The sequence below is a fragment of the Bubalus bubalis genome, chromosome X, assembly GCF_019923935.1.
Source record: "Bubalus bubalis isolate 160015118507 breed Murrah chromosome X, NDDB_SH_1, whole genome shotgun sequence".
Lineage (NCBI taxonomy): Eukaryota > Metazoa > Chordata > Mammalia > Artiodactyla > Bovidae > Bubalus > Bubalus bubalis.
In genome coordinates, this window is record NC_059181.1 from 74,278,457 (window position 1) to 74,293,463 (window position 15,007).

A 15,007-nucleotide genomic window follows, 5' to 3' on the forward strand; every position below is an offset into this window, starting at 1 on the left:
AGCCCAAAACTTGAGAACATCAGAAAATGCCTGACTCCAGGGAACATTAATCAACAAGAGCTCATCCAAAAGTTTCCATACCTACACTGAAACCAAGCTCTACCCAAGAGCAAACAAATTTCAGAGCAAGACATGCCAAGCTAATTCTCCAACAACTCAGGAACATAATCCTGAGCCTTAAAACACAGGTGGCCAAAAGTCTCACCAAACCCATAGACACTTCAAAACTCACTACTGGACACTCCATTGCACTACAGAGAGAAGAGATCCAGCTCCACCCATCAGAACACTGACACAAGCTTCCCTAACCAGGAAACCTTGAAAACCACTCGTCCAACCCCATCAACAGGGAAGAACCTCTACAATAAAGAGGAATCACAAACTTCCAGGCTATAGAAAAGGGACACACAACACAGCAATCTAAACAAAATGAAAGGCAGAGACATATTCAGCAGGTAAAGGAACATGATAAATGTCCACCAAACCAAACAAAACAGCAGGAGATAGTCTATCTGAAAGAAAATTCAGAATAATGATAGTAAAAATGATCCAAAATCTTGAAAACAAAATGGAGTTACAGATAAATAATCTGGAGACAAAGATAGAGAAGATGCAAGAAAAAATTAACAAGGACCTGGAAGAAATATAAAAGAGTCAACCAATAATGAATAATTGTCAGGAGCTGCATTAGGCATTACTGACAAAATGGAGGCACGGCCCCAACTCCCTCTCCTCATCTTGCAGGCATGGTCCCGGGATGAAGGAGTTAGGCCTTGTGATTCTGACTTATTCTTTCCTTTCTTCGGTTGAGTTGGCTCGAAAGAATGTTAAGGTGCTTTAGAGAAACATGAGAAAACACAAAGCCTTTTGCAGTTGTGCCCAGAAAATAATTTGTTCAAGGATCTTTACAAAGAATGTCCCAGGATGAGCATGTAGGCCGAAGCTTGAGGCCATGGGAAGGATTATTATCTGAGATCTGTTTGTGAAGGGAATGTTTATGGCAAAAGAAGTTTGCTGAGTTTAGGGTTAATTAAGAATAGCTAGAAGCCTTTTTAGGAGATAATGATCTTAAGATGCTAGGGGCAAACAGGATTTAGAAAGATAAGAAAGAAACTGAGGAATGTAGCATGAGTTACAATGTAATCACAAGTTAAGTACAGTAAATCAGGGTGGGGGAAACTAAAAACCTCTGACCTAATGCTTTTGTCAAAGTATAAAAGATAACCTGAAGCTTGAAATAAACATGTAGTCCCGTACTTCGAGTCAGAGGCTACATCAAGATGTAGTTCCATACTATGAGTCAGAGACTACATCATTGTCCTCTGATGTAGTCCCGTACTATGAGTCAGAGGCTACATCATTGTCTGCCAACACTGTCCATCTCTTCAGGTTGAATCCCTGGTTGCTGGAGCTGGACTCTGGCACATAATACAAAAACTGAGATCAAAAGTACTCGGGAGGGAACCAACAGTAGAGTAACAGAGGGAGAAGATAGGATAAGTGAGGTGGAAGATAGAATGGTGGAAATAAATGAAGCAGAGGGAAAAAAAAGAGAAAAAGAATTAAAAGAAATGAGGACAACCTCAGAGACCTCTGGAACAATGTTAAACGCCCCAACATTCAAATCATAGGAGTCCCAGAAGAAGAGACAAAAGGAAAGGCCATGAGAAAATACTTGAGGAGATAATAGTTGAAAACTTCCCTAAAATGGGGAAGGAAATATCCACCCAAGTCCAAGAAACCCAGAGAGCCACAAACAGGAAAATCTAAGGCAAAACACCCCAAGTTACATATTAATCAAATGAATGAAGATCAAACACAAAGAACAAATATTAAAAGCAGCAAGGGAAAAACAACAAATCAAACTCAAGGGGATTCCCATATAGATAACAGCTGATCTTTCAATAGAAACTCTTCAAGGCAGAAGGGACTGGCAGGACATACTTAAAGTGTTGAAAGAGAAAAACCTACAAGCCAGATTAATGAACTCAGCAATGATCTCATTCAAATATGAAGCAGAAATCAAAAGCTTTACAGACAAGCAAAACCTGAGAGAATTCAGCACTCCCAAACTAGCTCTTCAACAAATGCTAAAGGATATTCTCTAGACAGGAAGCACAGAAAGTGTGCATAAACTTGAACCCAAAACAACAAAGTAAATGGCAACGGGATCATACTTATCAATAATTACCTTAAATGTAAGTGGGTTGAATGCCCCAACCAAAAGACAAAGACCGGTTGAATGGATACAGAAACAAGACCCCTATATATGTTGTCTACAAGAGACCCACCTCAAAACAAGGGACACATACAGACTGAAAGTGTAGGGCTGGAAAAATATATTTTACACAAATGGAGACCAAAGAAAGCAGGAGTAGCAATACTCATATCAGATATAATAGACTTTGAAATAAAGCCTGTGAAAAGAGACAAAGGACACTACATCATGATCAAAGGATCAATCCACAAAGAAGATATAACAGTTATAAATATATATGCACCCAACATAGGAGCACCACAATATGTAAGGCAAATGCTAACAAATATGAAAGGAAAAACTAACAGTAACACAATAATAATGGGAGAATTTAATACCCTACTCAAACCCATGGATAGATGAACCAAACAGAAAATTAGCAAGGAAACACAAACTTTAAATGATACAATGGACCAGATAGACCTAATTGATATCTATGGGATTTTTCACCCCAAAATAATGAATTTCACCTTTTTCTCAAGTCTACACGGAACCTTCTCCAGGATAGACCACATCCTGGGACATAAATCTACCCTTGGTAAATTAAAAAAATTGAAATCAGCTCAAGCATCTTTTCTGATCACAAAGCAGTGAGATTAGATGTCAACCACAGGAAAAAAAAAAAACTATTAAAAATACAAACATATGGAAGCTAAAAAACATACATCTGAATAATCAACAAATCACAGAAGAAATAAAAAACAAATCAAAATATGCATAAAAATGAATGAAAATGAACACAGAACAACTTTCGGGATTCAGTAAAAGCAGTGCTAAGGGGAAGGTTCATAGCAATACAAGCCTACCTCAAGAAACAGGAGAGAAATCAAATAAATAACCTAACTGTACACCTAAAGCAACTAGAAAAAGAAGAATGAAGAACCCCAGGTTTAGTAGAAGGAAAGAAATCATAAATATTAGGGCAGAGATAAATATAAAAGAAACAAAGGAGACCATAGCAAAAATCAACAAAGCTAAAAGCTGGTTCTTTGAGAAGATAAATAAAATAGACAAACTGTTAGCCAGACTCATCAAGAAACAAAGGGAGAAGAATGTAATCAACAAAATTAGAAATGAAAATGGAGAGATCACAAAGACAACATAGAAATACAAAGGATCATAAGAGACTACTATCAGCAACTATATGCCACTAAAATGGACAACTTTGATGAAATGGACAAATTCTTAGAAAGGATAACTTTCTAAAACTGAACCAGGAAGGAAAAGAAAATCTTAAGAGACCCATCACAAGCACAGAAATTGAAACTGTAATCAGAAATCTTCCAAAAAACAAAAGCCTAAGACCAGATTGCTTTACAGCTGAATTCTATCAAAAACTTAATTAAGAGCTAAAACCTATCCTACTCAAACTCTTCCAGAAAATTGCAGAGGAAGCTAAACTTCCAAACTCATTCTATGAGGTGACCATCACCCTAATACCAAAACCGGACAAAGATGCCACACAAAAAAGAAAACTACAGGCCAATATCACTGATGAACATAGATGCAAAAATTCTCAACAAAATTCTAGCAAACAGAATCCAACAACATATTAAGAAGATCATACATCATGACCAAGTGGGCTTTTTCCCAGGGATGCAAGGATTATTAAATATCACAAATCAATCAATGTGATACACTATATTAACAAATTAAATTATAAAAACCATATGATTATCTCATTAGATGCAGAGAAAGCCTTTGACAAAAATCAACATTCATTTATGATAAAAATCCCTTCAGATAGCAGACATAGAAAGAACATACCTCAATATAATAAAAGTCATATATGATAAACCCACAGCAAACATTATCCTCCATAGTGAAAAACTGAAAGTGTTTCCTGTAAGTCTGGAACAAGACAAGGATATCCACTCTCAGCACTACTATTCAACATAGTTTTGGAAATTTTAGCCACAGCCATCAGAGAAGAAAAAGAAGTAAATGGAATCCAGACTGCAAAAGAAATAAAACTCTCACTGTTTGCAGTTGACATGATCCTCTACATAGAAAACCCTAAAGACTCCACCAGAAAATTACTAGAGCTAATCAATGAATATAGTAAAGTTTCAGGATATAAAATTAACACTCAAAAAACCATTGCATTCCTATACACTAACAATGAGAATACAGAAAGAGAAATTAAGGAAACAATTTCATTCAGCATTGCAACGAAAAGAATAAAATACTTAGGAATAAATCTAAAGAAATAAAAGTCTTGTATATATAAAACTATAAGAGTAATATTCCATGTTCATGGATTGGAAGAATCAATATAGTGAAAATGAGTATACCACCCAAAGCAATTTATTGATTCAATGCAATCCCTATCAAGCTACCAACAGTATGCAGATGACACCACCCTTATGGCAGAAAGTGAAGAGGAACTAAAAAGCCTCTTGATGAAAGTGAAAGTGGAGAGTGAAAAAGTTGGCTTAAAACTCAACATTCAGAAAACGAAGATCATGGCATCTGGTCTCATCACTTAATGGGAAATAGATGGGGAAACAGTGGAAACAGTGTCAGACTTTATTTTTTGGGCTCCAAAATCACTGCAGATGGTGACTGCAGCCATGAAATTAAAAGATGCTTACTCCTTGGAAGGAAAGTTATGACCAACCTAGATAGCATATTCAAAAGCAGAGACATTACTTTGCCAACAAAGGTCCATCTAGTCAAGGCTATGGTTTTTCCTGTGGTCATGTATGGATGTGAGAGTTGGACTGTGAAGAAAGCTGAGCACTGCAGAATTGATGCTTTTGAACTGTAGTGTTGGAGAAGACTCTTGAGAGTCCCTTGGACTGCAAGGAGATCCAACCAGTCCATTCTGAAGGAGATCAGCCCTGGGATTTCTTTGGAAGGAATGATGCTAAAGCTGAAACTCCAGTACTTTGGCCACCTCATGCGAAGAGTTGACTCACTGGAAAAGACTCTGATGCTGGGAGGGATTGGGGGCAGGAGGAGAAGGGGACGACAGAGGATGAGATGGCTGGATGGCATCACTGACTCGATGGACGTGAGTCTGGGTGAACTCCATGAGTTGGTGATGGACAGGGAGGCCTGGCGTGCTGCGATTCATGGGGTTGCAAAGAGTCAGACACGACTGAGTGACTGAACTGAACTGAGAACAAATAATTTCACAATTTATATGGAAATATAAAAAACCTTGAATAGCAAAAGCAATCTTGAGAAAGAAGAGTGGAACTGGAGAATCAACCTGCAAGACTTCAGGCTGTACTGCAAAGCTACCGTCATCAAGACAGTATGGTACTGGCACAAAGACAGAAATATAGATCAATGGAACGAAATAGATAGCCCAGAGATAAATCCACACACCTATGGACACCTTATCTTTGACAAAGGAGGCAATAATATGCAATGGAGAAAAGACAATCTCTCCAACAAGTGGTGCTAGGAAAACTGGTCAACCACTTGTAAAAAATGAAACTAGAACACTTTTAACACCATACACAAAGATAAACTGAAAATGCATTAAAGATCTAAATGTAAGACCAGATCTAAACTACAAAACTCCTAGAGGTAAACATAGGCAAAACACCCTTTTACGTAAATCATAGCAGGATCCTCTATGAGCAACCTCCCAGAGTAATGGAAATGAAAGCAAAAATAAATAAATGGGACCTAATTAAACTTAAAAGTTTTTGCAAAAAGAAGGAAACTATAAGCAAGGTGAAAAGACAGCCTTCAGAATGGGAGAAAATATTATCAAATGAAGCAACTGACAAAGAATTAATCTCAAAAATATACATGCAGCTCCTGCAGCTCAATTCCAGAAAAATAAGAGACCCAATCAAAAAATTAGACCCAAAAGAACTACACAGTAGACCCAAAGAACTACACAAACATTTCTCCAGAGAAGACATACAGATGGCTAACAAACACACAAAAAGATGCTCAACATCACTCATTGTCAGATAAATGCAAATCAAAACCACAGTAAGGTACCATCTCACTCCAGTCAGAATGGCTGATATCAAAAATCTATAAACAATAAATTCTGGAGAGGTTGTGGAGAAAAAGGAACGCTCTTACACTGTTGATGGAAATGCAAACTAGTACAGCCACTATGGAGAACACTGTAGAGATTCCTTAAAAAACTGGAAATAGAAGTGCCATATGAACCATCAATCCCACTGCTGGACATACACACGGAGGAAACCAGAATTGAAAGAGACACGTGTACCCCAATGTTCATCGCAGCACTGTTTATAATAGACAGGACATGTAAGCAACCTAGATGTCCATCGGCAGATGAATGGATAAGAAAGCAGTGGTACATATACACAATGGAATATTACTCAGCTATTAAAAAGAATGCTTTTGAATCAGTTCTAATAAGGTGGATGAAACTGGAGCCTATTATACAGAGCGAAGTAAGTCAGAAAGAAAAATGGCAAAACAGTATACTAATGCATGTATATGGAATTTAGAAAGATGGTAATGATGACCCTATATGCAAGACAGCAAAAGAGACACAGATGTAAAGAACAGACTTTTGGACTCTGTGGGAGAAGGTGAGAGTGGGATGATTTGAGAGATTAGCATTGAAACATGTATATTATCATGTGAAATAGATCGCCAGTCCAGGTTCAATGCATGAGATAGGGTGCTCAGGGCTGGTGCACTGGGATGATCCTGAGTGAAGGGATGGGGAGGGAGGTGGGAGGGGTGTTCAGGATGGGGGACACATGAATACCCATGGCTGATTCATGTGAATGTATGGCAAAACCCACCACAATATTGTAAAGTAATTAGCCTCCAATTAAATAAAAATTATATAAATAAACATTAAAAAAACAGGAAAAAAAAATACACGATGAGGTACCATCTCATTGAGAATGGCTATCATCACAAAGTCTACAAACAATAGATGCTGGAGAGGAAGGAGAAAAGGGAACCCTCTTACAATGTTGTTTGGAATGCAAACTAGTACAGCCACTATGGAGAACATTGTGGAGATTCCTTTAAAAAAAACTGGAAATAGAACTGCCATATGACCCAGCAATCCCACTGCTGGGCATACACACCAAGGAAACCAGAATTGGAAGAGACACATGTACCCCAATGTTCATTGCAGCACTGTTTAAAATAGCTAGGACATGGAAGCAACCTAGATGTCTATTGGCAGATGAATGGATAAGAAAGATGTGGTATGTATACACAATGGAATATTACTCAGCTATTAAAAAGAATGCTTTTGAATCAGTTCTAATGAGGCGGATGAAACTGGAGCCTATTATACAGAGTGAAGTAAGCCAGAAAGAGAAACACCAATACAGTATATAAACTCGTATATAAGGAATTTAGAAAGATGTATTGATGACCCTATGTGAAAGACAGCAAAAAGACAAAGATGTAAAACACAGACTTTTGGACTTTGTGGGAGATGGTGAAGGTGGGACAGTATGAGAGTATAGCATTGAAACACGTGTATTACCAAATGCAAGATAGATGACCAGTGCAAGTTTGATGCATGAAGCAGGGCACTCAAAGCTGGTGCCCTTGTGCAAACCAGAGGGCTGGTGTGGGGTGGGAGGTGGGAGGAGGGTTCAGGATGGTGGGACACATGTACACCCATGACTGATTCATGTAGATGTATGGCAAAAAAACACCATGATATTGTCAAGTGATTAGCCTCCAATTAAAATAAATAAATTAATATTTTTAAAATGGCAGCTAAACCTGCGGTATTATGACATAGCTAATCATGCCTGAGAAACAGTTCATTCACTTGTCTCACAAGCATTTCAGATTAGTTAGAACTCCTAGTAATATGGATTCCTGGCAAATATCTAAATCAGAAGCTCCACTATGCCAATAATGAATATTGATGGTTGTATAGTAGTAATTTCCAAATGCAAAAATAAAACACTTGCATATTAAATGAACACTTGAGCAATAATGTTAAATATATTTCCAAAGAAAACTAATTTATCTTAGGAACTTGTTACTGGATCCTTATGACTTAGGCACTAGATCAGGTAACGTATACATGAATAAGATATGTATCTGACTTCAAGAAACTTATGGTGAATATATTCAAGAAATCAACAAAATGATTCTGAACCCTAAAGAAAGGAGGCTAGCATGTGTAAACAAAGAGAATAAAATGACGTTCTTTGAAGGAAGATCAAATTTCCAAACTTGTAAGGGTGTCTTAAATCACGTACTGAAATCAGCAAAGAGAACTGCTATATGAGGTTTCTCTTATAGTTATTTAGAATTAAAGTGACAAAATTCACTGATGAAGTGAACTGAAATATCTTGAATAATGATTATAGAGAGACATATTTTCTATATAGGTGCTAATTTTTAAGAGTTAAATAAAAGTTTGTATAGAATGATGATGTGTTTTAAAAGATATCTTAATAAGGGAGCAAAAAACCCCTTGTTTCTACAGCATTCACCAAAATGGAAAACACTGAATCTTTAAATGTCCTTTAGAATTCAATGAAAATGATAACTGATATTTCTGGACTGGATACTCTGGCTTGCTGATATCTTCAGCTTCAAACCTTTCAAGTGAGCTGGTACCCCAGCGGGAAAAGGTCCTGGAAAAAACCCTCTGAGTTCTGGGACCAGTCCTATCTGACCTGCTTGAGAGTACTGAGTAGAGTACACTTAATAGCTGTGCAACCTAGTCCTCTAATCTATAGTTTCCATAGCCTGTGCCAAGTGATGGTTTGCAAAGCCATTTAAACCCTGAACTGGACATTTATAAATGTTATATGACCATGAAGGAGAGATAAGAATGATCTCTTGTACTTCAAAACCAACAACCTTATAATTATATTTGTTAAAATATAGTTTAAATACAGGATTATATTGTGTTTTTGGATCACTTAGAAAATAAATTTCAAAAAATCATTTCCTTCTGTGTTTACAATGTTCAATATTTTGAAGTCTGACATGTCATAAACAGTTGAAAAACAGAATCTGTTGAATTACATAGCTTTCAATTATAGTAAAACTGAAAAGGTTAATGACAGCTGCTGTCTTTCTGATTAAATGTTATCTTTTGTTAACATTTTAAGATTACTATTCTCTATGAAAAAAATGACTCTGGTCAAAATTTCAGAAGATCCCAAAGTTACCTAGTAAGATAGGACATGGATTAACAAAGGGACAACAATTAAACATCTATGAAAAACATATTGACATCTAGACTGATGGCTTACATCAAAAATTTTTAAAAAACAAAATTATGCATGGCATGCTGTCAAAGTAAGTCTTTCATTTTAATAACAAGTGACATTAAGAAAAGGTCATCTGTATTCATATTCATTCAGTATTTGCCATGGGGATTGTTTTTAAACTTCTTCTAAAACAGGTATATTATTATATTAAAAAAATCTTCAGAAATTGAAATTCAAGATAAAATTAGCAAGGAACACTAGAAAAAATATTCCCTTTATAATCATTTTAAAATGAACATGGGCTTTAAAAAAAGTATTGTCATAAATTTCACATTAACCACCACTATGCCTCATCTTGCAATGCAGCATCAGTACTTACTGCTGCTCAGCAAATTGTTCTTGAAGCCATAACCACTAAACTGACCAGCATTAATTAAAATACCCAGCACCATAATGGATATCCAGGTGCCTGAGAGAGTCAATGCAGAGCCCCAGGATGCTTAATTTACCGAATGGAAAATGGAAGTGAAAAAAGCTGGTACATAGATACTGTAAAAGTCTACCTCCTTTAATCAGTCAGTTCAGTTCAGTCGCTCAGTCATGTCTGAATCTTTCCAACCCCATGGACTGCAGCATGCCAGGCTTCCTGTCCATCACCAACCTCGTTTAATACCTTCTCTTAAAAAATTAAGGATCTGAAATTACTTTTACCTTATAATCCAAGAAAGAATTCACTTGCTCTACTTCAGAATTACTTATCATGTCACTTTCTTCATCATCAATAATTTCTATTTTCTGTAACACAAGTAGAGAAGTTTTCATAAATATATATCTTATTATCCCCATTGCACTCAATAATGTATAGAGCATATCATTCAATGTTCAGTTTTAACAATGGGGTTTTCTAGTCTAGTTTATCAAGAGTAAATTCTAACTGACTGGCTCCTCAGCTTTACACCTAGTATGTGTCTGAGCCACCTCCTTTAGTAATAGAAAATTATTGTAATATAATTTAAAATAGAAAAAACAGTTTCATAATATCCTTAAAAAAATAAGCAATCAAACTTTGATTAAATAGTGCCCTTCAGGAACAGGGAATTTGTTTTCTGTAAAGGTAGTCTAAAAATTTAATCGCCTGGCAGAACTTTCTTCTTTACACTTTCATATTTCTCTTTGCAACTTGTAATGCAAAATATCAACATATGACATGCATTGCAAAGTCAAATGTGTTTTTTTTTAATATCCACTTATTCACAGCACTCCATTAGTGAGATAATTGAAAGCAGACATTTATAATGTAATGGTGATGAGTATGGTGATTTGTTTCCTTCACTGGATAGTAAGTGAGAAGAGAGAAAGCAAGAACAAGAGAAACGCTAAACTGCCCTTCAGTTCAGTTGCTCAGTCATGTCCAACTATTTGCAACCCCGTGGACTGAAGCACACCAGGCTTCCCTGTCCATTACCAACTCCTGGAGCTTGCTCAAATTCATGTCCATCAAGTCAGTGATGCCATCCAAACATCTCCTCCTCTGTTGTACCCTTCTCATCCTGCCTTCAATCTTTCCCAGCATCAGGGTCTTTTCCAATGAGTCAATTCTTTTCATTAGGTGGCCAAAATATTGGAGAATCATCTTTAGCATCAGCCCTTCCAAAGAATATTCAGGATGGACTGATTTCCTTCAGAATTGACTGGTAAGACCTCCTTGCAGTCTAAAGGACTCTCAAGAGTCTTCTCCGACACCACAGTTCAAAGGCATCAATCCTTTGGCATTTAGCTTTCTTTATAGTCCAACTGTCACATCCATACATGACTACTGGAAAAACTATAGCTTTGACTAGACAGACCTTTGTCAGTAAAGTAATGTCTCTGATTTTTAATATACTATCTAATTTGGTCATAGCTTTTCTTCCAAGAAGTAAGTGTCTTTTAATTTCATGGCTACAGTCACCATGTGCAGTGATTTTGGAGCCCAAGAAAATAAAGTCTCTCACTGTTTCCATTATTTCCCCATCTATTTGCCATGAAGTGATGGGACCAGAAGCCAAGACCTGAGTTTTTTGAGCTTTAAGACAACTTTTTCACTCTCCACTTTCACTTTCATCAAGAAGTTCTTCTTCACTTTCTGCCATAAGAGTAGTGTTATCTGCATATCTGAGGTTATTTATATTTCTCCCAGCAATCTTGATTCCACCTTGTGCTTCATCCAGCCCAGCATTTCATATGATGTACTCTGCATATAAGCTAAATAAGCAGGGTGACAATATACAGCCTTCAAGTACTTCTTTCCCAAATTGGAACCAGTTTGTTGTTCCATCTCCCTTTCTAACTGTTGCTTCTTGACCTGCATACAGATTCCTCAGGAGGTGGGTCAGGTTGCCTAATATTCCCATCACTTGAAGAATTTTCCACAGTTTATTGTGATCCACACAGTCAAAGGCTTTGGCATAGTCAATAAAGCAGATATTTTTCTGGAACTCTCTTGCTTTTTCAATGATCCAATGGATGTTGGCAATTTGATCTCTGGTTCCTCTGCCTTTTCAAAAACCAGCTTGAATTCTGGAAGTTCATGGTTCACATACTATTGAAGCCAGGCTTGGAGAATTTTGAATATTACTTTGCTAGCATGTGAAATGAGTGCAATTGTGTGGTAGTTTGAACAATCTTCAGCATTGTCTTTCTTTAGGACTGGAATGAAAACTGACATTTTCCAGCCCTGTGACAACTGTTAAGTATTCCAAATTTGCTGGCATATTGAGTGCAGCACTTTCACAGCATCATCTTTTAGGATTTGAAATAGCTCAACTGGAATTCCATCATCTCCATTAGCTTTGTTCATAGTGATGCTTAAGGCCCACTTGACTTTGCATTCCAGGATGTCTGGCTCTTTGGTGAGTGATCACACCATTGTGGTTATCTGGGTCATGAACATTTTTTTTTTTTTCTTTCTATAGTTCTTCTGTGTATTCTCGCCACCTCTTCTTAATATCTTCTGCTTCTGTTGAAGAAGAAGTGAAGAAAGAAGTCGCTCAGTCGTGTTTGACTCTTTGCGACCCCATGGACTGTAGCCTACGAGGTTCCCTGTCCATGAGATTTTTCAGGCAAGAGTACTGGAGTGGGTTGCCATTAGGTTCATACAATTTCTGTCCTTTATTGTGCCCATCTTTGCATGAAATAGTCCCTTGGGTATCTGTAATTTTCTTGGAAAAATCTCTAGTCTTTCCCATTCTATTGTTTTCCCCTATTTCTTTGCATTGATCACTGAGAAAGGCTTTCTTATCTCTCCTTGTTATTCTTCAGAACTCTGCATTCACATGGATATCGTTCCTTTACTCCTTTTCCTTTAGCGTCTCTTCTTTTCTCAGCTATTTGTAAGTCTTCCTAGACAACCATTTTGCCTTTTTTACATTTCTTTTTCTTGGGGATTGTCTTGATCCCTACCTCCTGTACATTGTCATGAACCTCTGTCCATAGTGGACATTGAACTGTGGATGGAGGTTCGTGACGTTGTACAGGAGGCAGGGATCAAGTCCACCCCCAAGAAAAAGAAACTGCCCTTAGCTTCAGAACTGATGTACAGCATAGTTTATATAGTATCTTGCAAACAGTAGGTACTAATTAAATATTTGTCAAAAGAATGAACATAACAGCTTAACATCAATGGAAAGAATGGCCGATAAGCTCCAACCATAAAATCTCTAATCATAGAATTCTTTTTAAAGGAAACCAAAACCCAAAGACAAAATCTGCTTCAAATTTTTCTTTTGCATATGAATAATGCAGTTAAAAAAAAAAAAAAACACTTTAAACATTTAAACCCTGCCAACCCAAAAGAAAATTTAAAAAGAGAAAAGCTAAGCTAGAGTTAGTCACTAGGCAGTCTTTTAAGAACAATCACATTAATAGCAACATGTCACAGGCAGAATTTGAAATAAAATTTCCTAGCCAGAAATTGATATGGTGATTAAAAATCACAAACGAACTTGGAATGATTATATTTGATATATTGCCTTTGGGGATATGATACCATAACAGGGTTTGTTACCAGCAGGCTTCTGAGTTAGAAAGACAGCTACAAAGGAATTGCTTTGTACTGCTGCCTGGAGATGAATCTAATGTTTTGTTTTCTATTATAATAACTAAAAACTTGGGGCTTACTCATGTTGGCTCTCACCATAACACCGATTTGATATCTTTTTTTTTGATGTTGTTGTTTAGGTTTTTCTATTTGGATAGGTTTTGGGCAAAAAGAGCTAAGTAATCAAGGGAGAAGGCTTGAGGGGCCACTGTATAGATTTGTGCATATAAACAGGTCTTGTATGTCTTTGTGATTTGCCGTCCATAATTGAGGACACTCAAAGCTATAGGCAGAGGAAATCAACCTTTGAAAATTTGAAGTTTTGTCTCTGAAAATCAATTTTTTTTTTTGATAAATTAGATGCTTAAGTGACTGTGAGTCATCCCATGCCAGGACTTCATTCATTGTTTTCAAATGTCTGCCACAAGGGAGATTCAATGCTGAGAAATTCAGACAGAAAATGAGCATATCTTTAGGGGAAAAAAGTTTCCAATTTATAAATAACTGGATATAATTTGTAATAGTATTACTCAAATCTAGAGCAAAGGAGATTATTAAATAGTGGAATTAAGAATATTGACACAATTAATAATTGTGGAAAACAATTATTACTAGCTATCTAATGAAAACACAACTTTGCCACAAAATAAAAGCTTATTTTCCTATATCCCCATTCAATATATTTAGGTCAACCATCAACTTAAATCAGGACTGAAATCAGTAAAATACAATCCTAAACTACACTCTGTATATGGAAAACACTGTTATATATTATTTATATATAACAAAAAAGAACAAAACTGTATTTGATGTACTCAAGTTTTATTAAAGTGATGTGACAGAACTATAATGTTAGATAAATAATGTTCGTAGTGGAAGCCAGGGTAAATTTTGAAGTTGCAGCCATTTTGTAACAGAAAAATCCATTATATGGACCAATTGTAAAGATTACAATGAAGCAAAAAACACTGATTTGAAAACAAAAACAACAGCACAATGACATTTTCCTTTATGTCTGACTTTGGGTTAATAACATCTTGATTTCTGAATTACTTGATTGAGTCAGAATATAAACAGATAATGCTAAAACAGCTACTTTGAGAGCATCTCTATATACCAATAATGTTTACATTTTTACAAAACCTAGTTTAATCCACATGTAGGCTGTGTCTGTTTGCTATTCAGTTTTTTATTTTTTATTTTTTTTTTTTTTTTTTTTATTTATTTTTAAATTTTATTTTATTTTTATTTTTTTTTTTTTTAATTTTATTTTATTTTTAAACTTTACATAAGTGTATTAGATTTGCCATATATCAAATACTACCTTTCCTCTATTACTACAATTTTTAAGATGACTAGCTGAGTCCAATTTAACTAAAAAGAAGAAAGATTTCCAAACACAGTGGAGACATGTATGGTCTGAACAGAGAACACAAGAATCAGGAATCCATGGATACAAGTTCCAGACCTAATAATGACTTCTTTCATGGTCTCATGCTAAACTTTTAAAGTTCT

The 15,007-nt window shown here is 36.1% G+C and overlaps 1 protein-coding gene across 3 annotated transcripts in view; it reads right to left on the reverse strand.

Annotated features, from left to right (window-relative positions):
* The window catches only part of HDX (highly divergent homeobox), a 220,823-nt gene that overhangs the window by 18,204 nt on the left and 187,612 nt on the right, over positions 1-15,007 (reverse strand). For 2 of the 3 annotated variants that reach the window (XM_044936634.2, XM_006076545.4), the window contains one exon: positions 10,126-10,209. The exons of the other annotated variant lie outside the window; for it this stretch is intronic. In XM_044936634.2, the coding sequence (XP_044792569.1) occupies positions 10,126-10,209 (84 nt within the window). The remainder of the gene's footprint in view (positions 1-10,125; positions 10,210-15,007) is intronic. 3 annotated transcript variants of the gene reach the window in all.